At 64.8% G+C, this 24,898-nt stretch overlaps 2 protein-coding genes across 7 annotated transcripts in view; both read left to right on the forward strand.

Moving 5' to 3' along the window:
- The window catches only part of CARS1 (cysteinyl-tRNA synthetase 1), a 43,332-nt gene extending 24,560 nt beyond the window's left edge, over positions 1–18,772 (forward strand). For all 4 annotated transcript variants that reach the window (XM_047878071.1, XM_047878070.1, XM_047878069.1 and 1 more), the window contains 13 exons: positions 3,642–3,754; positions 4,233–4,361; positions 4,771–4,900; positions 5,009–5,112; positions 5,494–5,591; positions 5,729–5,918; positions 6,342–6,410; positions 8,616–8,697; positions 15,380–15,460; positions 16,011–16,078; positions 17,424–17,483; positions 17,830–17,913; positions 18,459–18,772. In XM_047878071.1, coding sequence (XP_047734027.1) covers positions 3,642–3,754; positions 4,233–4,361; positions 4,771–4,900; positions 5,009–5,112; positions 5,494–5,591; positions 5,729–5,918; positions 6,342–6,410; positions 8,616–8,697; positions 15,380–15,460; positions 16,011–16,078; positions 17,424–17,483; positions 17,830–17,913; positions 18,459–18,593 — 1,343 coding nt within the window. In that variant the 3' untranslated portion in view covers positions 18,594–18,772. The remainder of the gene's footprint in view (positions 1–3,641; positions 3,755–4,232; positions 4,362–4,770; positions 4,901–5,008; positions 5,113–5,493; positions 5,592–5,728; positions 5,919–6,341; positions 6,411–8,615; positions 8,698–15,379; positions 15,461–16,010; positions 16,079–17,423; positions 17,484–17,829; positions 17,914–18,458) is intronic.
- Positions 18,773–23,572: 4,800 nt separating this feature from the next.
- The window catches only part of NAP1L4 (nucleosome assembly protein 1 like 4), a 48,187-nt gene continuing 46,861 nt past the window's right edge, over positions 23,573–24,898 (forward strand). For 2 of the 3 annotated variants that reach the window (XM_047877555.1, XM_047877554.1), the window contains exon 1: positions 23,592–23,679. The gene's annotated coding sequence lies outside the window, so the exon portion shown is untranslated. Of the gene's footprint in view, positions 23,680–24,898 lie in introns of all 3 variants that reach the window. The other variant, XM_047877553.1, reaches the window with a different exon arrangement.

Consider the following 24,898-nt stretch of genomic DNA (forward strand, 5'->3'; position numbering starts at 1 on the left):
CCAAGGAGTTTGGGGGGGTTTTCCGCAAGAAACAAAAAAGCGAGCGTATCCAACACCATCTCAAAAAGCGTAGCAGACCCCGGGCCTGGATCCGGAGGGTCAGGGCGGCTTGTGGGACGCCCTGCGTGCCGGTGTGGGACGCCCAGTGCCAATGTGTCACGAATATGCGGGTTGCGACCTGGTGAATGAGGGGGCAGAAGCCGCTCCCCCCCCCCCCCCCCCCCCAACCAGGGTCAGCAGGTGGCCCCCTTGGCATCTGAGCTCCTGCCTTTGGGAAAGTGGAACCCCCGGGGCTGTTTGGATTGAGGCTACGGTTTCAGCACACCCACGCCAGAGGAAGTACGGTCCCGAGAGCTGGCTCTTACGAGTTCTGGTCGCACACAGTGAGCCGGGGGAGGAGCGGCCCTCTGTCCCGGGGGAACGGGAGACAGCGGCGAAGCGGGACCCTGGTCCTCGTCAGGCGGTTGGGGTGGCGGTCACCGCTTTCCGTGGGCTCAGCTCTGCGCAGCTGTCTTAAAGGTGCCCCGGGACGAGCAAGGCAGGAACGCGGGGCAAGAATTGCCAGGTCAGGTCTTTGTGGGCATGTTCCGATTCTGGGCGGCACCTCAGAATGCCTGGTTCCTCTCTCTCTTTTTTCTCTTTTTTAAGTTTTTTATTTGAGAGGGAAAGAGAGAGAGACAGAGGGCCTCTGTGCACACACACGCGAGCGGGGGCGAGGGGGCAGAGGGAGAAGGGCCTGACTTGGGGCTGGAACTCATGAACCATGAGATCGGGACCCGAACCAAATCCAGGAGTCAGACGCTCAGCCCCCTGAGCAGCCCGGCCACCCCGAGGATCGCTGAAGACATCCTGCAGAGTAAAGGAGGTCCCGTCACGATGCTGAGGCACCCGTGTCCTCAGAGGATGGTCACAGACTTGGGTGGGCCGGCAGCGGGGCCCCCGCATCCCTGCGGCATCAGGGACGCACCCTGGTGTGCATGGGAGGTGCCGGGCACGCCCCACGCACGGGTCGCTCGGACGGGCCGAGGCCCCCAAGACGCAGAGGGGTCGAGGTACGCGGGCAGCGGGGCTTTGTCTAGCAGACGGGCCTTCGCACATGCGAACGAGGGCAGGGCCCTCCCATAAGCCCGCGTGGGACCCACGCCCGGCCGCAGAAGGGGTTGCTCCTCACGAGGACCACAGCTTCTGCCCATGGCGCACTGAGCTGGACACCCGCCCTGAGGGGACGTCCGTACCTGTTTGAAGTCGCACCAGAGCCGCAGTGGAGGTCACTCCGGGCTTGGAACCGAACGGCCACGGGAGGGCCGCACGGTCCCCCCCGGCCTGGGGGAGCTCACGCGCCAGTTCCGGGCCGCCCGACGTGTTATGTGTAGTTGTGAAAAAACGCAGACGGCAATGAGTGGGGCCAGCTGCCAGAAAAGCCCCAAAAGGAGCAGCAAAGCCTCAAAGAAGAGGTGCCTGAAATAGCGGTAACTGAAACAGCCAACAGCTGGTTCTTCGCAAGGATTCGCGATACAGAAAACCCGCTAGCAGGACCGATGAATAAACACAGAAGATTCGAAAATACGTCCAGACAGGGCTGCACGGGACCAGAGACGGTGGCGTCTGCGAGAGCCCGGGAGGACGGGACCGCGCCGCTCGGCCCGGCGCGGCCCGGCGCGGCCAGGGGCGGCCTCCAGTCGGGGCAGGGAGAGCCCCAGAGACGGGAGGGGCCCGCCGCGCTAGGGACCCCGCACCATGTGCCCCAGCTGCGTTCTTTTTCTTTCTGCTTTCTCTTCTTCTCTTTTCTCTTTTGTCCTTTCCAGTAACCTCTACGTCCAGCACGAGGCTTGAACTCACGACCCCGAGATCAAGAGTCTCGTGCTCATCCGACTGAGCCAGGTGCCCTGGGGTCTTAAATGTCACTTGTTCTTGGGTCTTTTTTCCCGGACTGACGTCAGAACCTCTGTGTTCCGGGGGCCAAAGTAGTCGATCCGACAGCGAATATAAAGGGACGAGGGGGGTCACGCCCTCCTTCGGGGACGGTTCCGCTTCCCTGGCTGTGCTGACGGCACGAGGCTCCTCGTTCATGGACGCTGGGATGCGGGGCTCCGGTGGAGAAGGGGCCTGGAGCCATCTCGGGGTGCGGGGCATCGGGGAGGCAGGAGGCACGAACCCGCTGTGCCTGGGGTCACTTTGGGTGCCTCAGGAGGGAGACGAGAAAGGGCACCAAGAGAGTGGCAGGGGTCGTGTGACTTACTCCTCCTGAAGAGTCTAGAGCAACTATCAGGTGTCCCCCAAAGTGGCACTTGGCGAAGGGTGTGGGGAGGGGTGTGTGTGAAAGGGGGTCCTCTGTTCCAGAACTTTCCAAAAAACTTTCTGAAAAGTCAGGTACGTTCATAGTAAGTGTGTTCGTTGTCGTGAAAATTAAAAGCCTGGATGCACGCTGTTGGCTAAATACAGGCTGGCCAGAGGGGTGTCATGACAGCTCGTCACATCGTCTTTGAGCGGCTGGTGTGATGTGGTGACTGGCTCAGTGAGAAAGAGACATGAGACCGGGGTGGAGTCTGTCCTGCTGTGTGTGGATGTGTGTTTTGTTTGCAGAGACTAAAACAACCCAGAAACCTGCACACGGGGGCACCTGGAAACTGACAGTACCTGTCAGCCTTCGTCTGTGACCGTGGCGTTGTTTTCCAGGTTTTCTCGTAGATTCCAAGCATTCTACTTGTAGTGCCCGTGTCATAGGCGTCAGCTCTGTCGTAAAAATATCCTGCGCGTGCTCTCCCTCGGCTGTTCTCAGGTCGCCCGCCCTGTTGCTTGAACGGTGGCGGTCTTTGAGGTCGGCCGTGTCTGCAACTGTGGGCTCTGGGTGGAGTCTGTCGTTCCTGTTCCGCTGTTGTCCATGGGGGGGCGACAGCACCCAGGACGAGGAGGCGTGGAGACCACGCACGGGGCCCTGGGACCATGCCCCGCGCTGGCCCCGCTCACCTGGCCCCCCTGTGAGGGGGACTGACCGCAGGCGTTCGTTCGTTCTCTCGGCAGCCGGTGGGTCCGTGGGCGCCACGGCTCCTGCGTGTGGCCCAGGGAAGTGTCCCGGGGTGATGGCGTTGTCCTTTCCCGTTGCTCCCACCGCAGGCTGGCCTGCCCCTGGGGGCCCGGCCGTGACTGGCCGCGGCTTTCTCCTGGGGGGCCGCGTCTGGGAGCCCAGCTCGGCCAGGAGGAGCGGTGACGTCCCGCTTCGCCATCTATGGGGCCGAGCTGGAGGGCCAAGGAGCCGCACAGAGCGGGTTGGCTGGTTCTCAGACCTCCCAGAACCGGGAGCCGTGCGGGCCGCCGAGACGAGCCCGCCCCACCGAGGGCTGCCACCACGCCACGGCCTCACCCCTCAGTCTGGAGCCCCGTGGCTCACCCCGGCCCCGGGCCACAGCCGTGAGGGGAAGGCGGGGAGGAGGGTCTGAGGAAGCGGCAGGCGTGGTCCGGTCCCGGGTGGTTGCCCTCAAACCGCGGGGCAGCACTGAAGTCTTGCCGTGAAGCCGCAGCACCGGCCGAGGAAAGCCGCGCAAACCAGAAGCGTCGGCCAGCCGCTCCCAGCGGGGGCCCCGCGGCGACACTGGTCCGCCCGCCGGGCAGCACCGGGTGAGCTGCTTCCCTCGTGTCCGCAGGTGACCTGAGCGTCTCGGCAGACCGCCTGAGTGAGAAGCGGTCCCCCAATGACTTCGCTCTGTGGAAAGCCTCCAAGCCCGGCGAGCCGTCCTGGCCGTGCCCGTGGGGAAAGGTGGGCCCCTGGGAAGGGGTGGGGCTGCGGTGACGGCGGGACCCGGTTGCTGGCGGGGACCCAGATGCCACAGAGCCTCGTGGGCCTTGGGGCACGAGACGTCCCTTTTGGGACTCCTTCCCGGAGGATTGGACGACCTCCATGGCCCCTCTGTCCTGGGGGCCTTTGACTCTGAGTGTTACCCGCTCCTGGAGATGAGTCCACTGTCTGATGTCCCCTGTGACAACAGTGCCCCTGGCCCAAGGCTGCGGGAGGGGTGTAGACGTCTGCTTCTGATCGAGTGCTGGGCGGTCTGGGGGTTACATGAGCCTTACTTGGCCTCCACGGCCTGCTGTGGGCTCCCCTGAGTTTTTCACGTGTGGAACATAACCCCTGTTCCAGTAAGGCCCAGAGATTTGGAGGCTCATGAACGCTGGGGTAACTGAAGGCCCGGACGCAGAGGGTTGGCCATCGGTCACCGGGTCATCTCGGTCCCTAGGGGCGTCCGGGATGGCACATCGAGTGCTCGGCCATGGCAAGCGCTCTCCTGGGAGCCTCGATGGACATTCACGGAGGGGGCTTCGACCTCCGGTTCCCCCACCACGACAACGAGCTGGCCCAGTCAGAGGTGGGCAGAGGCCGGGGTTGCTGTTCCGGTTGGGGGGCCTCGAGTTCTCCCTGTGGGGGAGGAAGAAGCCGAGGGCACTGCCAGCGGGGTGCTGCGTGGAGCCTGATTTCCACATCAGGGTCTTGCCGGTGGAATTTGAACCCTAGCTGTTGGGTCCGATTTCCCACCTGAACAGCCTGACCTTGGACGACAGACAGGCCTGGGGTGGTCGCGGTGGTTACCTCTTGCATCGTTGGTCCAGGGCCGTCCCTTGGGCCCCCGTTCCCCAGTTGGAAAAGGCAGCCCCCCCTGTTCTGCATCGCGGGGGGCACAGAGTGCTCACGGAGCGTGACCCTGCCCCTGCCAGCAGCTGCCTCGTGTGCCCGACCTTGCCCCCTCCGCACCCCCCCCCCCCCCCCCCCCCGAGCAGGCCTACTTCGACAACGACTGCTGGGTCCGCTATTTCCTCCACACGGGCCACCTGACCATCGCGGGCTGCAAGATGTCCAAATCGCTCAAGAACTTCATCACCATCAAAGACGCCTTGCAGAAGCACTCAGGTAAGAACTTGGCCTCTCCCAGAGACCCGAGCGCCCCTCTTGTTGGATGCGCGACGGCGGTGGCTGCTCAGGAGGATGGGGGGACCGCTGTGCCGTCTCCTCCCCCAGCGCGGCAGCTGCGGCTGGCCTTCCTCATGCACTCGTGGAAGGACACGCTCGACTACTCGAGCAACACCATGGAGTCCGCGCTTCAGTACGAGAAGTTCATGAACGTGAGTGCCCACCTCCCCCGGGGCGGGGACGCCTCGGCTCAGCCGCGGCGGGACCGTGAGAGCAGCCTCGCCCGGGGCCGCCCAGCCCCGCGCCCCCTTCCCGAAAGCCCTGGCGCCCGCTGGCGTCAGGAGCGCTCGTGCGTCTGGTCTCCGTGCGGCACGTTTCGCTCGGACCCGTGGCGTCGGCCGCACCAGCGTCTCAGGCTAACACCGGGACGCGTCTCCGTCTCCAAGGAAACCTTTCCCCGTCTCGGCCGGCCCTGGGGTGGTGCCGGCGTGCCGTGGCTCCCCAGATGTGCCTCCCTCCCACAGCCTCTCCTCGGCGCTTTCCCGGAGGGCAGAGGTTTCTAAGTGCCAGTAAACGGAACTTTCTGACTTTAGGAGTTTTTCTTAAATGTGAAAGACATCCTCCGAGCTCCCGTTGACATAACCGGTCGGTTTGAAAAGTGGGAAGACGAAGAGTCGGAGCTGAACAAGAGGTAGGAGGGAGACGTGCCTCGGGGGCCGGGCAGCCGTCGCTCCCGGGTGCGCCACACCGTGCCCGGGGCGCGCTGCCCCCGCGGGGGTTCTTGGCAGTGTGTCCATCGGCTGACGTTCCTGCCTCCTCTTAACTCAGCTTTTACGACAAGAAGACGGCGGTGCACGAGGCCCTCTGTGATAACGTCGACACGCGCACGGTCCTGGAAGAGATGCGGGCTCTGGTCGGCCAGTGCAACCTCTACATGGCGGCCCGGAAGGCCGCGAGGAGGAGGCCCAACCGGGCTCTGCTGGAAAGCATCGCTCGGTACCTCACCCACATGCTCAAGGTAGGCGGCTCCCTGGAGGCACAGGCCGCCGTGTGCTCGCCGGGCTGTGTGCACGCAGGCGGTCAGGCCCCGGGCGGCACAGCGAATCGTGGGCTTCGGAGGCCGAGACCCGTCCCGTCCTTCGCTCCCGCTGCGCTCCTGCGCCTCAGAAAGCACTTGCGTGCAGCTGCCCTCCGTGCTCACACGTTCTGGGGTCGGCCTCCTTGCCTTCCGGCCCCCTCTTGCCCAGTGGCCTCACCGAGAGCGGGCCGGAGAGGGCAGGGGAGGGGGGCACCCTCGGGCCTGGCATCTCCCTCCACCCAGTGAGGCCGTCTGCACCGCCTCCCCCTACCCATCTGCAGCGGCGTGTTTCCTGGACCCGATCTCCGCGGGCCGCCTCTCGGGACCTCTTTACACGCTCCCGCGCGTCTGTTTCTCTTCCAGGTCTTTGGGGCCATAGAAGAGGAAAGCTCCCTGGGATTCCCGGTCAGAGGACCTGGGAGCAGCCTAAATGTGAGTATAAGTGCACCTGGCGCAGAGAAGCCCCCTCCCTTGGGTCACCCCGCCCCCGGGAAGCGTGCCCATCCAGAGGAGCACGCTCTCACCCTCCACACCTGCTCCGTGCCTTCCTTGTTCCCCCTCCTTGGCCGAGCCTGTGGACATTTGGAGACCCACATTAGGTCCCACCTGCGCTGGACCTTCTGGACTGAGCCCCGGGTCACGCCTAGGCCTGGCTGGGAGAATTGAGCAGTCAGCTACCCCAGTGCGTGTGCAGGGGCAGCCAGGGCCTTGCTCCGGCCGTTTGTCAGGGAACCGCGCTGCCGTGCTGTCTGTGTGAGGTGGTCCCGGGAGAGCAGGCTAGCTGGGACAGTCTCTGAAGAAGCCGCAGCCACACGGCCCGGGTTCACAGGCGCTCACGTCCTTGCTCGTGTGGATCAGATCCCACACTGGTCCGCGCGTCTGATGGGGAGAAGGTTCAGCAGAAGCAGCTGGTGTCACCCTTGTGGCCGGGAGCCGCTGCGTGGTGACTGACTCTCCTGGAGTGTGTGCCTTCAGGCTCATGTCAGAACTGCTTCCACGCCCCACCCCTGCTCCCGAATGATCCCTGTGGTTTGATTGGAACGCGTGTGTAGATACTTAAATATAACTTAAATGAAAACAGGAACCAAGTACGGGGCGGAAGGGCAAAACCTCTCTAAGATTGTTTCGTGATAGCGTCCCCGAGCATTGACTTCAGAAGGCCTGCCTGAGCCCCGGGCCTTCATCTTTTTTGACGCTTTTCAGAAAAGGAAACCTACAAGCTGCTTTGTTCTCTTGTGTCAGCAATACCAGATTTTTTTTTTTATTTCCCAGGGGAAAAAAAAAAAAACTTCCTACATTAGAGACCATCCGCTTTCGAACTTAAAAATACTTCTTTTTTTAAAGTTTTTAGTGTTTATTTTTTTTTTGAGAGAGAGAGAGAGAGAGAGAGAGAGAGAGAGAGAGAGAGAGTGCACGAGCAGGGGAGGGGCAGGGGGAGAGGGAGACACAGAATCCGAAGCAGGCTCCAGGCTCTGAGCTGTCAGCCCAGCCCCGCCGTGGGGCTTGAACCCACAAGCCACGAGATCATGACCTGAGTGGAAGTCGGACACCTAACCGACTGAGCCACCCAGGCGCCCCTTAAAGATACTTCTAAACGCGGTTGGTGGTGTGGGAGCCTTTCCAAGTGACCTCAGCGGGCTCTTTGGGATAAGCAGCCCCAGGGAACGAGCCAGGCGAGCTGCCAGGCCACAGGGCCGGGCGTGCACTTTACAGCACTTGAAGGGTGTGCACCTGCTCCAAACCTGAGTTGTTGAGGCAGCAGGGAGGACCGCTGGGGCCCGCCTCCTCCAGACGCACCCCCAGGCGTGCTGGCTGAGGCCCCTGCCCCTGTGCCCCGAGGCTCACCACGGCTGCCTCAGCCTGGTGGAGGTAAAGACCTAAACCCCAGAAGCCCGGCCCCCTCCCCTGCAGGACGGCCACGCCCCAGCCCGGGTGCGGGAATGGGCCTGGAGAGGCCTAGCCAGCTTCCGCGTTTACTGGTCATTGCTTGGGTTACCGAGCCGCCGAATGAACTTAACGAGGCAGGGAGAGACCTTGCTCAAAAGCCTGCTAGAAAAATAGGAAAAGCTGTAATAGAAAGGGTTTTGATAAAATCACTGTTTCTTTGGTTCGGGGTCTGCCGTCCTCGGCTTCCCTTCCTTGGCGGGCTTTGCGTTCCGTGGCCGCCTCCGTGGTGCTGCGTGGAGTGCGCCGTGGAGCGGGTGCTCGAGCGCGTGTGGATGGTGGGACGGTCCTCAGAGGCGCTGGCTGGCCTCGCACAGGAGCGCGTGTGGCCGCAGGTCCCAGCCCAGGGGGACGGGACGGCGGCGGCCTCTCCGAAGGCAGCCCATCTTGCAGACTCGCCTGGGTCGAACCGTTTCGCTGTGAACACGGGTGTTTCTTAACAAGCGTGTGTCTGGCCTGGGACGGAGCTGCTCCCTCGAGTGGTTGAGCGGTGCGGCTTGTGGAGCCCGTCCGGCCGGACTGGAGGGGGAGGCTCTCTGCCGGGCCCCCGGCTCCCGCCGTCCACACGGGGCCCCCGGTCGTGGTACCGGAGCCACGGGCAGCGTGCAGGCGGCCCGGCTCTGTAGTGCGTGCTGAAGCCCGTCCTCAAATACGGGCCGAGCTGGTCCCTGAACGAAATCGTTCTCTCCGCAGCTCGAGTCCACGGTCATGCCCTACCTGCAGGTGTTGTCGGAGTTCCGAGAAGGCGTGCGGAAGATCGCCCGAGAGCAGAAAGGTGAGGTTCCTCCTGGCCCGCGGCGGGGGCGAGCTCGGGGGTTAGCACGGCGCCCCCAGTCGTGACAGCCACGTCGTCTCTAGCTCCCAAGTGTCCCCGCGGGGCAGGACAGCCAGGTGAGGGCGGAGCCTCCCGGGAGCTGCCAGGCCGGGTCGCCTCTCCGCCCTTGCCGAATCGGCCGGCCAGGGGCTGGCATTGGTGAGCGGGGGGCCTGGGGCTGGCTGCCAGGCTGAGCTCACACTCAGCTGCCTGGCTCAAGGCTCGGCATTTCACGGAGTGGAAAGGAAAGCGGGAAGGTTTGAGCCTTGCCGGGGGTCATGCTGGACTCGCTCACCGGAGATGCCTCCTGTCACCTCTTGTGCTGTGCTGCCTCCCCAGGCCTTTCTGTGCTGGGAAGTCCCACCTGGAGCTCATCTGGCCGCCACCCCCCGCAGAGCGGGTCCTGGCAGGGGTGTCCTGCGGGTGGGAGCAGGCAGAGGGCCCAGCGGCGTGGCCTGGCCAGGGAGCCGCTGGAGGAAGCAGCCCCGTGAAGAGGAATGAGCAGGCCTGGGCCTGTGCCGGGGAGGGCAGAGCAAGAGGGCGGGAAGGCCCCCCCCCCCCCCCCCCCCCCCCACCGAGGCCACGGGCCCCTCGGGGAGGAGCCGGGATCTGACGGTGCTTTTGTGGGGAGCACAGGGCTTTAGGCCGGGGCCGTGGCGTTTGGACCAGTTGAATAAGCAGGGTCCCCTGTCTCTAACACCTGGCCCTCACGCCGTTTTAAAGCAGCTGAAAAGCGGGGGGGACGTTCAGGTCCTGTGCTGACTTGTCCGACAGCATTGACAGTGCTGGTGTCTCGGGTTTGGGGGTGACCGTTCTTGTCGGGGGGCTGCGCAGCCTGGGCTTTTCTGCCCGACTGCCCCGTCCACCCCCCCCCCCCCCCCCCCCCCCCCCCCGCCCCGGCTGTACGGCATCCTTCCTGGCAGGTGCTGGGGAACCAGGGCCGGGGGAGCTGAGCACGGCAGCCCTGACCAGCCACGTCCCTGCTCAGGCCCTGAGAGCGGTGCCCGTCGACCGGCTTGGGGGACGGTTCGATGTTGCTTTTCCTCGGCCGCTTTTTCCTGCTTGTTACGTTTGTTGCTCTGGGTAGATGGACAAGGCCAAGTGGCCAGTCAGGACGGGGGTCGTTGTGTGTATGCTATATTGCTTTCCCCACCTGCTGCGCTGTGCAACCCTAAGGCTCAGGTGGCTAGAGAGGTCATCCTACCCGAGGCGATGACCTGGGACGCACAGACCTGGGGCCCCTGTGGATAGGGAACCGTCCGTGAGCCAGAGACCCGGGGCCTGTGGACCTCGGTCCGCAGATGGGGAAAGCCTTCCGGGCCGAAGGCGGCATCACCCTTGTCCCTACCCCATCTCCCTCCCGACCCGACAGCAGCAGCAAGTGCTGAGTTTTTGTTTGTCGAGCACCTTGGGCTGGCCGTGGAGACAGAGCGAGAGGCTCAGGGTAGGTCCTGGTTCATTCACTCGGCCAAGTCTCCCAGGTCCAGGCGCTCGCCTGACACAGGAGTAGGAGACAGTTTCCCCAGTAAAGGGCCAAGAGCTCAGCCCTGGCCAGGAGGGATGGGGGGTGTGGGGGTGTGTCTGACCAGGAGAGGCTTGGGAAATTGGGAAGTCAGAAGAGCAGGGATGGGCCTGTGGTCAGAGCTCGGCGGGGGGGCCCGGGGTGGGGGTGGGGGCGACAAGGCCGTTTCCCCCTTGTGTTTTCATTTTTGGTAAAAGGTGTGTAACGTGAAATATTATTGTCTTAACCACGTGCAGGCGTGCCGCTCAGGGGCATTAGGCACATTCCTGCTGTTAAGCACCCGTCCCCACCATCCTCTCCAGAACCTTCCATGCTCCCAAACTGACCCTCTGTCCCGTTAGACGCTAACCTCCGTCCTCTGTGCCGGCCGTGGTGCCCACCGTTGCACCTTCGCTCTCTATGAACTTGGTCCCTCTGAGGACCTCATACACGTGGAATCCTCAGCCCTTGTGCCTCGGTGACGGCACCTATCACTCGGTGTCATTGGCGTCTTCCAGGTCCATCTGTGTCCCAACAGATGCCACGGCGTCAGTCTCCCTCCTTTTTGAGGCTGGGCAATACCCCCTGTGTGCTTGTCACATCGTGTTCATTCGCTCGTCCTTCGGGGGATTCCCACGGCCTTTTGTGTCCCCTCCCGAGCCCTCCCTGTTCCGTGCCCGCTGTTTCCTTCTGCCCTCAGCCCCGACGGGCGCCCCCTTCCTGTGGGCCCGGGCTCCGTGGACTCTGAGCCCCATGCCAGGAGGGGCCCGCGAGGGGGGTGCTGGTAGGGGTCTTGGCTCTGGGTTTGCACCGGCGGCGCGGGGGGGGGGGGGGGGGTCTCGCTCTGGGTTCGTACAAAATGCTTCTGAGCCGTTGCTCATTCACGGAGGACCGCGACAGAAACCCTCTTTTTCTAGAATCTGCTGCTGACCGCGACAGAAACCCTCTTTTTCTAGAATCCCTTAGAGTGGACAGGGCCGCGAGGTCCTTGTGGCTGGCACACTTGGCCGGGGTGCCCCGGGCTGTACCCAGGGAGGCCCGCCTTTTCTGGGCCCTCGAGTGGCTGTGGGGCCGTCTCCTCCCTGGAAGAGCGGTGCCGGGGGGGGGGGGGGGGGGGGGGGCGAGCCTGTGTGGTCGCACCCTTGGGAGCGGCCCTCCTGCGGCTGCCCTGCCGCTCAGGGCTCAGGGCGGCCTCTGCCGTCCCAAGTCATGGCCCCGCCCTCCCTGCACCCCTTCTCCACATGACAGCCCTGCCCAGTCCGGGTCCCGCCCCAGCCCCAGGCTCGGCAGCCAGGCCGCAGCTCGCCCCGGAGCCCCAGCTGCGCTCTGGGGACGTTGCAGGCAGTGCGGCGGGGCCTCTCCCGGAGTCCCGGCCGTCGTGCTGTCTGCGCCCCGTCCTCCCGCCTGACCCCAGCCACCCCGGAGGCAAGGCCCCTCTCTGCTTCTCTTATAAGGTCACGTTAGCCGTGGAGACCTGGCGCCTCCAGACGTTTAGTTTAAGAATGGTTTATCGAGGGGTGCCTGGGTGACCCAGTCGGTTGGGCGTCCGACTCTTGATTTCGGCTCAGGCCGTGACCTTAGGGTCGTGGGATCGAGGCCCCGTTGGGCCCCGTGCTGAGTGTGTCACCGTCTCTGTCTGTGCCCCTCTCCTCGACTTGCACACTCTCTCTAAAATTACAAAGAAAACCCATTTTTTTCTTTAAAGAATGCTTTATCAAACTCCTCAAAAGTATCCAACCAGACTTTTCCTGTTTTTTAAGAATAAAAAAAACTTAGGCAAAATTCACACGAGTAAACCCAGCTCCCGTTAAAGTGAACGAGTCCGCTGGCGTTTCGCGCTTCCTGTGTCGCGCAACCGTGCTCGGCCTCCTTCTGGTTCCCACACGTTCCCACCGGCCGCAGGAACAGCCGTGACCCGTGAGCCCCCGGCCCCCACCAGTCTGCCTTCTGTCCCCGTGGCCTGGGGTGGCCTGGACCCCGCACGCCCGTCGGCCACGGAGGCTTCTTTTGCCTCACGGAGGGTCCCCCACGTTGCAGCGTGTGTGGGGCTGCGTTCCTCGTGGGGGCGGGACGGAACGCCCCCGAGTGCACGCGCCACGCCGTGTCTGTTCCGCTGCTGGCGGGCTTCCGGGCTGTTCCCACCTCGTGGCTGCTCGGGACACGCGGTACAAGCGTCTGGTTGGGGACGGACCTAGGAGTGGAGTCGTGGGGGGTCCCGTGGCTGCTGCACGTGTGACTTTGTAAGAACCACCAAGCTGTCCCGCAGCGGCTGCGCGGTTTCCTGTTCCCGCCAGCCGTGGGGGGGAGGGGGGGGGAGTTCCGATGTCTCATCGCGGCCACGCGTTGCTCCTGGCTGCACGAAGGTGATGGCCACCCTCCAGCCCTCCTAGCAGGGGAGGGGCCCTCACACGGGCACGGTTCCCCGACAGCACTTGATGTTGACCACCTTTCCCCGGGCTTCTCAGCCACCTGTGCATCTTCTCTGGGTTGGGGGGGGGGGTCCCTTCCGGCCCAGCGCCCCCGTGCCTCTCATTGGGCCGTTCGTCTTACCTTGGCGACTTGTGGGACCCCGGGGCCTGGTCAGCACGTGACTCAGAAGAGGGCGGAGGAGAAAGCCAGCCAGGGGGGTCCGAGCTGTGTGCACAGGGCAGGTCTCGCGTGGGGGTGATGGCTGCTGTCCTCAGCTCTGCGGAGCCCCCCCCCCCCCCCACCCCCCCCCTGCCAGGCGGCTGGTGGCGGTGAGCATGGGCCCTGGCTTACTCTCCTTCCAGATCCGGTCAGCTTGGCTCAGCGCCCGGCCTGGGGTCCGCCGTCCTCACGGTGCCAGGGCAGGGCAAGGGCAAGGGCAGGGAGCGAGCGTGAAGGGTGTCGTTCCATCAGCCGTGCCGGGGAGGCCGGAAGGGCTTTTCTCCAGGCGGCATCTGGAAGAGGGAATCTGCCCCGGGGGTGGCCGCGCTCGTGGGCAGGGGCCTCGGAAGTCCTCTGAGATCACAGAACCGCCGCCCGTGCGTCACCTGTCTTTTCGGCAGTGCGCGAGCCCGTGGGCCAGGGTCAGGGCGGCAGAGAGGGACGAGGCGGAGTGCGAGTGCAGGCCGTGGGCACGGGGGCAGGGGCGGGGGTGGGGGGCGGCGCGCGGTTTCCCGCACAGGTGCTCTCACGGGGGCGCGGCCAGGGCACGCAGAACCACTTGGGCCTCGGGGTGCCGGCGGGTGCCCGGGGAGGGCGGCGGACTCGGCAGACGCCGGCCGTGGTGCATCCGCGAGACGAGGCCGGGCCCCGGCACGCCTGTCCCGACATCGGAAGACCCTCGCTCTGTGGTCTGTGACCGTTAGACCTTTCCGAGACAGACGTGCCCGTGACAGCCCAGCTCCCGCGCTGATTTCCGCAGGTGCGGGCTGGGCCAGCCCGGGACTTGGTGGGCGTGGCGGCTGGGCCAGGCGGCCTTCTGGGAGCGTGAGCTGATTCGGTCTGGGACCTGGCTGTGAACGACAGAGTGTCCCGGCGCCACCAGACCCCGTGAGCTCTCAGGGATGGCAGCACGTGCCCGCTTGCTTCACAGACGTGAACGTCGGCCCCGCCTGGCAGGCGGCTGGTCCCAGGTGCCGGCCGACCCGCGGGGTTGTCACTGCGGCTGAATGTCCTTCACGGAGGTCAGGTCCTCACGGCGGAGCTCCTGAGCGAGGCGCCCTTCTCCCCCAAGGCAGACGGACTGCTTCTCCCTGCCGCCTCATCCTCGGCACTGAGCCTCCTGGGAACAGGGCCTCTCTGGCCGCCGGGCTCCCCCTGCGACCGCTGCCGCAGAACCATAAAGGCCGCCGTCCCTGGCCTGGAGGGAGCGAGCCTGCGGTCATTGGCTCTGCCTCTGGGACTCACAGAGACTGACACGGAGGCTTGAGAACGTCTGAACCCGCAGGGACCGTCCACTGAGGTCTGAAGGCCACGTCGGTGGCCACCTCACCCCTGCCCACTCCGTCTGCTGGGTCGGGGTGTGTGTGCTCTTTCTATGGGGCGTCACTTCAAAGCCAGTGGGACGGCGGGCTCTGCACCTCCTCCTGGACTTCCCGGGCCCTCTGCTCACTCTGGCCCACGCCTGGGGGTGGGCTGAGGCCTGGCCAGGAGCGGCGTGCCCGCAGTGGATGGAGCTGGTGCTCGAGGCAGGGTCACCCGCACCCGTGCCTGTCCCCCAGGCCTCCGGCCCTCCCGCACCCCTCGGCTGGGCCTCCTGCATCGCCGAGAACGCCGGCAGCTCTGGGGTCCGCCCCAACCTCCGGGCCCGTTTCCGGCTCTTACTGGTGGGGGCTTGGAGTCTTGTGGAGTCCCGAGGACGTGTGGAGGGCGGGGGAGCGTGTGGACGGGAGCACGTTTCACCACGAGAACAAGGGGGAAATGGGGGAGCTGGGGGAGCCTAGACTCGTCACCGCTGGGCCTGCCCCGGGCCTGACTGCCATGTGAAGAGTGCAAGGAGCCTTTGCAGGCCGTGCGGGTGGCCTTGGGTCCCTGGGTCCTGGAGTGTGGAATATGGTGCCGGGCTGCAGGGGCTCAGCACTCCCGGATGCCTTCCCAGTTGGCCAGGTGCTTGGGGTGGTTTATTTTTTTTCTTGTGTTTTGTTTTGTTTGTTTTGTTTTGTTTTGTTTTTTAATATTTAAGAGAGAGAGGGTGAGAGAATGAACGAGCAGGGGAGGGGCAGAGAGAGAGGGAGACACAGAATCGGAAACAGGCTCCAGGCTCTGAGCCATCAGCACAGATCCTGACGCGGGGCTCGAACCCACGAACCGTGAGATCCTGACCTGGGCCGAAATCGGACGCTTAGCTGACTGAGCCGCCCCCCGCCCCCGGGCGCCCCTCCGCGCCTCTTTCCTGTTCAGGGAAGCCTAGTTTCCCTGGGCCAGCTGCCCACCTGGCTTGGGGCGGCCCTGACCTTGCCCTGCTCAGAGTCCCTGGGACCAGCCCATGTGTGTCTTCAGACAGCACCTGCCTCTGATCGGCGTCCTAGGGCAGGGTGCAGACCGTGGCCACTCTTGGCAGTGGCCCCGTTCGTGCCAGGCCTGGGCTCCCTCTGCGGCACTCAGGAAGGCGCCCGTCCGCCGCGTCCTGGGCGTGCCTCGTGTCTGGTCTGACTGAGCTGCTGTCTTTGTCCATAGTCCCTGAGGTCCTGCAGCTCAGCGATGCCCTGCGGGACGACATCCTGCCCGAGCTCGGGGTGCGGCTCGAAGATCACGAAGGTGGGTCCCCCTGGCTGCTTCTGGGGACCCGTCGTAAGGAGCTTCTGGGGTGGTGGGTGGGCAGGAGGGAAGGAGGCTGGGTGGGGGGCTGTTTTTTAAAAAGTTCTGGGACAGGGTCAGAGGACGCTGGGGTTTTACGGGAGGAGGGCCCCCGTGGCCCCTGGGGGCCGGCCTTGTAGATTTGTGGTTGTGGCCGTCGAGGACACCTCCTGCGTTTGACCGGCGTTTCAGCGGCAAGGCCACCGGCCACCCCGGCTTGTTGTCTGTCACTCGGGAGACAGCCTGTGGGATTGTCCTCCGGTTTCACTGTGCGTCTTCCGACTTAGTGGGGGTTTGGGCTTGACTATTGGCAGATTCTTAGATTTTAAACACTGAGGGGACCTGTCCTATCTTATGACCTCTGGGCTTTCCATCACGAGCGGCAAGGCCTTCCCGCGTCACGGTTAACGTTGAGGCCGTTGAAGCGAGCGGCGAGGGGGGGCGCGAGGGCCGCGTGGGCGGCGTGGGCGGTGTGGAGGCCGGGCCCCGTCTCACAGGCTTGGCTTTTCAGGGCTGCCGACCGTGGTCAAGCTGGGGGACAGAGAGACCTTGCTGAAGGAGAGAGAGGAGAAGAGACGGGTGAGTGGTGCTGGAGCCACCGCGGACTTACGGGGACACGAGACCAGCGGCGTTCGTGTGCTCTGTGCTGCGCCAGCTCCCGTGCTAAGGCCCCGTGGCTGCGAGTGTCAGGGGGAGACCTAATTGCGTGTGACCGCCGGGCGATGCAGTGACGGGAAGGTCTGCCTTCTAAGGAAGGACCCTCTTCTTAAAAAGCTCCTCCCGGGGTTTGAGGGAGAATAGGTCCCTTTCGGTAAAGCACAGCTGACATGTTGGGCTGTACCTGCCCCTACGAAGTGCTGTCCCCTTTGTCCCTGAGGTGGGACCCGCCAGTCACCCCTCCATCTGCCCAGGAAGCGGGGGGGCCGGGCGCGCGGTTCACGGGGCGAGGGGGCGAGGAGCCAGGGCAGGTTCTCGATAGCCGGCCTCCCCGATCCTCCCGTGTCCGCCCCGTCCCGTGGCCCAGCCTTGTGTCCCATCCCTGCGGGCTGGGCCGGGAAGCAGACGCGTCAGCCTACCGCTCTGCTCCGCTGGCGCTCTGCCCGTGCAGGTGCTCGTGGGGCACAGAGGCAGACGGCGGCTCTGCTGAGGGCGGCAGGGGGGCGGCCCTGCCTGCTGCTGCTCGCGCTCGCCGCGGCCCCAGGTGCAGCTTCCCGTAGCGCCACTGCCGCTGCGCCGGCCCTCCCCTGACCTCGCCCCATCCCACGGTTGTCTGCCCGGGACCCCCCCGCTTCTCTCTGGCCCCACGCTTGCCTTTACCCAGCCGCCCGCCTGAGAACCCCAGATTCCAAGACGGTATCATGACTCAGCTCCCCAAACCTGCCCTTCCCTCCTATCGGTGGTGGCACAGCCGGGGCCCTGCGCCTGTCCTCGCGGGCACCACCCGACACCCGGGCCCGGGGACCCCCTCCCCGCCCCTGCTCCCAGGCCGCCCCCCCCTCGGCCCTGCGCTGCCGCAGGCTACGGGTGGGGGTGGGCTTCCGGCCTCCACCTGTCTCCTGCAGGCCCCTTCCCTGGCCCAGGCCCTGTGTCCTGGCACCTGCCGCCCTGTAACTCCCCGCCCCCACCCTCTCTGGGCCCTCGCGATGCTGTCCCCGCTCACCCACGCGACAGAGCCCCCCAGCCGGGCTCGCTGCTCTGCTCCTGCCTTCGTGCCAGCCGCACCCCGGACCTTGTCACGTGTGCTGGTTCGCGGCCCCCGGGCATCGTCCCCGCGGGGAATGAACGAGGGCTCCCCGCTCCCTCCGTGGGTTGGGCCGGGTCACAGTCCAGGCAGTGGGGGGTGGCGGGCACTTGCTTTATTCCGCCTCCCACCCCCAGAGGCCCTGGGGCAGACTTGGCTCATGGGGCCCCTGCTCCCCCCTAGGTTGAAGAAGAGAAGAGGAAGAAGAAAGAGGGGGCCGCCAGGAAAAAACAGGAACAAGAGGTACCACGTGCCGTCTGTGTGGGGCCTGGGCTCTCCTGGGAGGAAGTGCACACTTTGACCCCGAGCCCTGTTCTCTGTGCCTCCCTGGGCCCAGCCGGGCCCACCCTGGCCTGCGCCCGCGCCCACCCGCGGCACCCTCCTGGGTTCCCGCTGCTGTGATCGTTCGGAACGAGCTTCTCGACGTTCCGTAGAAAAACCATGAAGCTCAGTGTTGGGTTGTCCCTCCTTTGACTCGCTCCGCCCCGCCTTCCGTCGCTCTCTGAACCCGGGGCTGGGCGGGAGTGATGCGAGGTCACGCCTTTCCCTTCGTGGGCTCGCCTGCGGTGACGGAGGGTCTGTGTTGCAGGCGGCGAAACTGGCCAAGATGAAGATCTCACCCAGTGAGATGTTCTTGTCAGAGACTGACAAATACTCCAAGTTTGATGAAAACGTAAGAAGCCCTGTTTTGTCTTTTCAGAACCTCGTTGGGCTCCTAAATGGTGGGGATCTCCAGCCTCAGGCGAGCGGCTATTCTGTCTGGGGCTCAGTCCGGGGGAGGCGCTATCCGGGGTCAGTGCCTGTGGCCCCTCGAGTCTCCCCCCCCCGTGGCAGCGGCCGCACTGAGTCGTGGCCTGGCTAAACTGAGACAAGGTGTCGCTCCTGAGCTGGCCGGGAACGCGACTCAGGAGGCGAGGGTGCTGTCCCCAGGGCTCCTCCTTCCGGCGGGGCTCGGCCGCTTTGCCGCTAGACCCTTGGGTCTTCCTTACTGGTTCTTACGCTTGGGCCGGTCCCATCAGGACTGAGCCACGCTGCCTCCAGAGGGAACAGTGGCCCTCGCCCCCGGGCGGGAGGAGGGCGCCCCCAGACCGGCCTCTCGGTGACTGGGGCTGGTGCGCTGTGGCGGGTACCCGCCCAGGCGCGTCCTAGCGTGAGTCTGTGAGCCCGGGAGCGGGAGTCAGGTGCGTGCAGGTGACCTCCCGTGCCCTCCGTCCCCAGGGTCTGCCCACACATGACAGCGAGGGCAAAGAGCTGAGCAAAGGGCAAGCCAAGAAGCTGAAGAAGCTTTTGGAAGCTCAGGAGAGGCTCCACAAGGAGTACCTGCAAATGGTTCAAAACGGAAGCTTCAAATGAAACAGCAGGGGACTCGGTTTCACACCAAGCCGTCGGTGGCCTGACGGCTTTCTCTCTGCGTCCTTAGTGACACTGCCCCACGCTCCATGATGTTTACAGTGGCCCTCGGGTCCCAAATTGAGAATTGTGTTCACCTGCCGTCGTCGGCTCTGAGACTCTGTAATAAACTTTTCCAGGCAGCAGGGCTGCGCGTCCTCTGTGCCGCGCGGCCTGTCGCCCGCAGGCCCGGCCCTGGTGCGGAAGCGGCTCCGGGGCGCTTGCTCAGCAGGGCACGACTTGGCCGCGCCACTCAGCCACTCAGCCGGGAAATCTCTCCCCCTGCAGATCGCTATCGGCTGACCTCTGCGCGCCGGTGCATTTGGAGGTATTTAAGCAGGAGAAAGGCAGGCTCAGACTGGCGAGGCCGCTGACACCCACACAAAGGCCGCTCGGTCGGCCCCTCTCGTTCTGCTGAGCAAACACACCGCCACGGCTCCGACCGCTGTCCCGCGCTCCGGGGGCAGCGAAGGGCTGGCTCAGCAGGGCGGGCCCCGGCCGCTGCCCGGATCCCAAAGCTGGCCGCGGAGATAAGGGGGTGGGGCGGGGAGGGCAGCCGTTTGTCGCCAGGTCCCAGCCAGGGGGAGTGGGGCAGAGCATCCCCGGCAGAACCCTGTCGAGCACGGTGCGGGCGGAGCCGGCTCAGCGCGGCTGCACACCTGCCAAGGCTGGGCACCTGCTCGGACCCGAGGGTGGTCGGTGCCGGGTGGTCAGGTCGGGAGACGCCGTCTCACGCAGCACTGACGGCAGCACCAGGCACCGTGGCCCCCGTGGGGGAGTTCGGGGACATCCGCGTGTAGGTCCCCTCAGCCCTTGCGCCTGGGGCCCCGCTGTGGGAAACCCGGAGAGACGCCCGTGTGCGTGCCGATGTGTGTGTGCCCCTCGCCGCAGCGTCCTTCAGGGGGCTGACCGTCCCCCGGGCACCCGGTGCTCCTCGGGGGCACCGCAGCCACGGGGAGCACGGTGCCTCTGTGAGTTTGAGAGCCGCCCTGATATGGAGGCACCGGGCCCTCCCACCTTGTACACATCTTACATGCAACCAAAATTGAACCAGAAAGAAAAGGCCCCAAGACAAAGTGAAACAAACTCATTCCCGTTGTCTCCTGCCACCAAACTGCCCCAGAACTTGGTGGCTGAAAACAGCAGTCACCTCGTCACCATCTCTGGTGCTTCTGGGTTGGCCGGCCCGTGGCAAGAGCAGGAACTGCCAAGCCAACCCTCTTCCTGGAGGCGAACAGCCCGAGGGCCTGGGATGGGGGCAGGGGGCCGCTCACGATGAAAACGTCGCAAGGGCAGAGATGGGGCCTTCCGGAAACGGGTGTGAAATGGAACCCACATTCCTTCGGGGCTCTTGGGAAGCCTCTTGGATCCCCAAAGCCTGTGGTCCAGGGTGGGGTGGTGCGGTGCCTTCAGGCACAAGCCCCCACGTGCTGGGAGCCCTTTCAAGCTGAAGTGCTGAGACAGGGAGTTCACTGTCCCTGGGTGGCTGGTGGGACTGGGTGTCTTGGCCCAGGGACTGGAAGGGTGAGGGCAGATCCCTGAGGGGAGGTGGGCAGTCGCAGGCCGCCTCCCAGGCCCTCCAGCACCGGGCTGGGCCTCAGCCCCTCAGCCCTGACACCGACTGGAGGCTCCAGAAACTCAAGGGCCAGGAGCAGTTGCCCCGCTGGGAAGCAGAGGGAGACCGCCCTGCAGGGGCCGTTCCTGATAGATGGCCAGCTGGCCCGGGAAGGGCGGGTTTTCCAGGAGAGACGTACCGGGTTGAGTAGTATGCCCCCGACCCCCGCTTCCGAATTCACGTCCACCCGGAACTCTGAAACGGAACTTATTTGGAAAAATCAGATTTTGCAGGTGTAATGAGTTAGATTAAGATGAGGTGACGCCGGAGTCGGGTGGGCCCTGAGCGTAACATGGATGGTGTCTTTATAAGAGGAGAGGCCCAGACACAGAGAGAAGGCCACGTGACGACAGGAGTGACCCGGCCACGAGTCCAGGGCCACCCGGAGCCCCCAGCAGCTGGAAGTGGCAGGGAGGGTCCTCCCCGGGAGCCTCTGGAGGGAGCACGGCCCTGCCCACACCTGGATTTCAGACTTCTGTCCAGAACCGGGAGAGAAAACACGTCTGTGTTTAAGCCACGCAGTTCAGGGCACTTTGTGGTGGCAGGCCCCAGGAAACCCCCAGACGCATTGATTCTTGTACCTTTGTTTTCTGTGACAGAGAAACACGTTTACTATGACAATGTTTCATCTAAGTAAATCCATTCATGGGTGTAATGGGGGACAAAAGATAGCCACAGGGCAGGCAGGTGAAGAATGCTGCCTAATTTCACAATAGACACACAGGACGTTTTGCATGTTCCAAAGGGCCACTCCCCACGAGGTCAAGCGTATGGGACTCTTACTCCCATTTCTGCTGGGGAACCGGAGACCCAGTGCCCGAGATCTGAGAACAGGTCAGAGCCAGGCAGAGTGCTCGGGATGGCAGGGTTGCTTGGCGTCACTCTGAGCCTGGAGCCCTGCCTGTCACTCTCCCTAGCAGGTGACAACACTGAGTACATCCTGCCCCACGCATTACCCCCCGCCTCCAAATCTCTGTGCACCTGCCCAGGACTCCCCTCCCGTGGGGATCTCACATGCTGTCTTTAGGGACAAGAGCCACCCTGAGCTCTGCGTAGGTCCTGGAATGCACTGTGCCGACAGGGCCTTCCCTGCTGGCCCACTCTTACTGGCTCTCGGGTATGGGCTGGGGCACTGCTTCCTTCTGGAAGCCTGTTTGACACTTCCTCCTAGCGGAGGGACCAGGGGGGAGGAGGCATGCGTGTAATCAGGTGCACATGCATCAGGGACGCTGGAAATGGGGAACTTGGTGGACATAAAGCAGGGAGAGGTGGCAGCAGCCGGGAGGGTGTTCAAGGCCAGCCTCTCAGGAGAGGTGACCACCCGGCTTGACTTAATGGACAGGCAAGAGCCGACAAGGAAAATGTGGATGGAGAGGACTTTGGTATCATTCACCACCCCCCAAAAGTGGCCCGAGGGGTGGGCCAGTGGGTGTGGAAAACTGCAGGTGTGGACAGGTGGACTCTACCATCCCTCACCTGGGCTGCTTTCTCCAGGCAGTGTCTGGGCCACCAGTGGACCCAGGAGCTAGCTCTTCCAGCCCGTCAAAGGGTGGCTCAGTATGCAGGCTCCACGGTGGCCGCTCCCGGTCAGTCTGAGCACCAGGGCCTGTGCGGGACCAGAGGTCATCTGGAGCCCGGTACAGGCTAAGTCGCTCGGAGGACAGACTTCTTAGGAGAGCCCCAGGTGACAGGCCCAGGGACCAACTCTAAGACCCCCACCCTTGTCCTCAGGCACTTAGTCCCCTCCTCTGGCCAGGGTGAGTGGCGTCATCAGAACAGTGGACACCTGCCTTGAGCCATTTGCCTGCATTGTCCCAACCCTCTGCTAGCTCTATGAAGCGGGTACTACAAGTGCCCGTGATTGACAGATGGGGAAACTGAGGCACAGGCTCTCTGTCAGGACCATCCAGCTAGAATTGGGAAGGTCACGGATCTGGCCCCAGGGGTCTCACCCAGGAACGCCCACCCACCCTTTTACTTTTGCTCTGTCCATGCACAGCCCTCTGGCCAGTATGACTGACAGGACGCACCTTTGAGTGTGCTGCTGGCTGAATGGTGGCCCCCAAGAGATTCAGCCCCTAACCCCTGTACCTGTGCACTTGACATTTGGAAATAGGGTCTCTGTAGATGTTAAAATGAGGCCCTGATGTAGTCACTGCAGAGAACACAGAGGGACACAGGAAAGGCCATGTGAAGGTGCAAAGACTGGGCGGGGCTGGGGAGGGGGCGGGACATGGCTGCAGCCCCAAGAGCTAGAAGAGGCAAGAAGGACCCTCCCTTGGAGCCTTCGGAGGGAGCCCAGCCCCATGACACCTCGATTTCTGCCTTCTAGCCACAAGAGAATAATTCCTGTTGTGTTTTCTGAGCACCTCAATTCGTATACTTTGCTGCCACAGGAAATCAAAACAGCATTCTCAACATGATACAGACAGAAAGCCTTCCGACACCCCTGGCCCTCCTTCCCACCCGCTCAGTGACCCCAGGAAAAGAGTGCACCACTACCTGCCCCACCTCCATCAGACCCCCGAGGACCAGGCACTGCTTACCCAACAACCATTTCTGAAAAAACGGACAAAATAACGCGACCCCCAACTGCAGGTGTAGCCCCTTAACGAAGAGCCTCTGGAACCCCGGACCTGGGCATATGGCTATCCAGGCGCACTGTCCTCTTATTTCTTGTTAGGTCAACGCTGTTCTACAAATTGCCATGTGAGGAGCCCGTGGTGGGGACCCAGCCAGGCGGCAGGGCCGGCTCCCCTGGGCCTTCCTGGGACGGGGGTCGGGGGCAGCGCGCATCGCTCCCTCTCCCGCTGGTGGGCTCTGCCTCGGCCAGTGCCCGGCAGACAGCCACCTTGCGCGCGCACGCGGAGGCGTGAGAAACACGGAACCCCAAGTGCCAATCCCCGAGGCAGGGTGAGCCCTGGGATTTGAGGAGGGGACAGGCATGGACGCCGGGGGTCTGCGGGGACCGCGCGCGCGTTGCTGGAAGTGGCACCGAACTGGTGGCGGGCTCGGGAAGGGGCTGGCCGGGGACGGGCGGCGGGCAACCTGCCGCAGCAGGTGCCCTCCACGCGTCCTCCGCGCGCCCCCGCCCCTTAAAGAGGCGGAAGGAATGCGGGCGCGCGCCGCCGCAGACGTCACACGCCCTCATTTGCGTACGGCCGGCGGGTCTGAGAGCGACGCAGCGCGGCGAACCCCGCCCCGCGCCCCCTGATTGGTCGTCGCCGGCGGCGCCGAAGCGTCGTTGACTTGCGCCGAGGCCGCCCAACCACAGCCCGCTTTGCTCGAGGGGGGCGTGGCCAGAAGCCTCGGCCAATGGGAGGCGGTGTTGTTGGCGGCCACGGCGGCGCAGCCCCTGGAGCGAGCGAGGCCACCGCCGCCGCCACTGCCGCAGCCGCAGGAGGCGTGAGAAGCAGACGCGAGGCGCTCGGCCGGGTAACGGCGCGCCGGGGCGGCCGGAGGGTGGCCGGGGCCAGGACCGCTGGGGGCCGGGACGGCAGGGCGAGGTCCGGGGCCGCCGTGTGGACTGGCGGCGGCGGCAGGGGCGGGGCGGCGGCCGGGGCGGCGGGAAGGCCGGGGCGGGCGGCGGGGAGGGCGGGGAGGCCGGGCGGGCGGCGGCGGCGGCGGGGAGCGGGCGGACGCGGGTGACCCGCCCCGGCGCGGCCCTGAAGGTCAGGAGGCGCTTTGTTCCCGCGCGGCCCGTGCGGTGACCCCGAGGGGAGCGGCGGGCGCGCTTCCGCGGGGCCCCTTTGTTTTCGGGGCGCGGGCCGCCCGGCGGGGTGGTGTCTTTGGCGGGGCCGGGAGTGCCTGCGGCTGCGGGAAGTCGCCCTTCGGGACGGGGACGGGGACGGGGACGGGGACGGGACACGTCCCCAGCGGACGGCAAAGTTCCGAGCCTCTCTTCCTGCGTCTGTGCGTCTTTGCCCGACTGCGCGGGGCTCCCTTTCGGAACGCGCTGTGTCCGTGCCGGCGATAAGACGCCGGCGCCCGCAGGTCCCCCCGGTCCGCAGGTCCGCCGTCCGCGCCAGAGGGCAGCGCGAGGTCGCGGGCCATCTGCGGGGCGGGGGTCCTCGCCGGCCCGCTCCACCGGCCCCGGCAGCCCCTGCTTAGGGTGGCTGCGGGTGTGCGCGGCGCGGAAGGTGCAGGCGGTCGCACGTGAAAGTTAGAAAGTCGTCTTTGAGTCGCCGGCTTCCCGCAGTGGTGCCGCTGCCTCTAGGTGACTAGCGATGGCTGTTGCTACACAGCGGGGACGCATCTGACCTCGTTGCACGTGTTGACTCATCGCCTAATGATCCGCTGGGTCGGGAGGTGGGTGCTGCTGTGCTGCCGGGGAGCTGCCGGGGGAACTCCAGGCCCTAGGAGGTCGGATCCAGCGGCCCGTCCGAGGTGACAGCTTGACTCGACGCGCCGTTGCCGCTCCCGGAGGCGGTTGGAGAAGTTGTAAGGAGGCCTTGGGTGTTGGTGATCGCGTGCGCCCGGCTGCAGTCTCGTTGCCGAGGGTTTGAGCTGGTTGCCGGTTTCCAGCGAGAATTCTGGGGTCCTGACGATTGCCCAGTGCTTCCCCGGCTAGAGTCTGCGCGGTGTTTCAGGCTGCCGTTAGTGATGGCCGGTGCGGTAAATAGTCTGCAGGTGCCAAGTGAAGCGGACGGAGGCC

This window comes from Prionailurus viverrinus, chromosome D1 (assembly GCF_022837055.1).
Source record: "Prionailurus viverrinus isolate Anna chromosome D1, UM_Priviv_1.0, whole genome shotgun sequence".
NCBI classification, from domain to species: domain Eukaryota; kingdom Metazoa; phylum Chordata; class Mammalia; order Carnivora; family Felidae; genus Prionailurus; species Prionailurus viverrinus.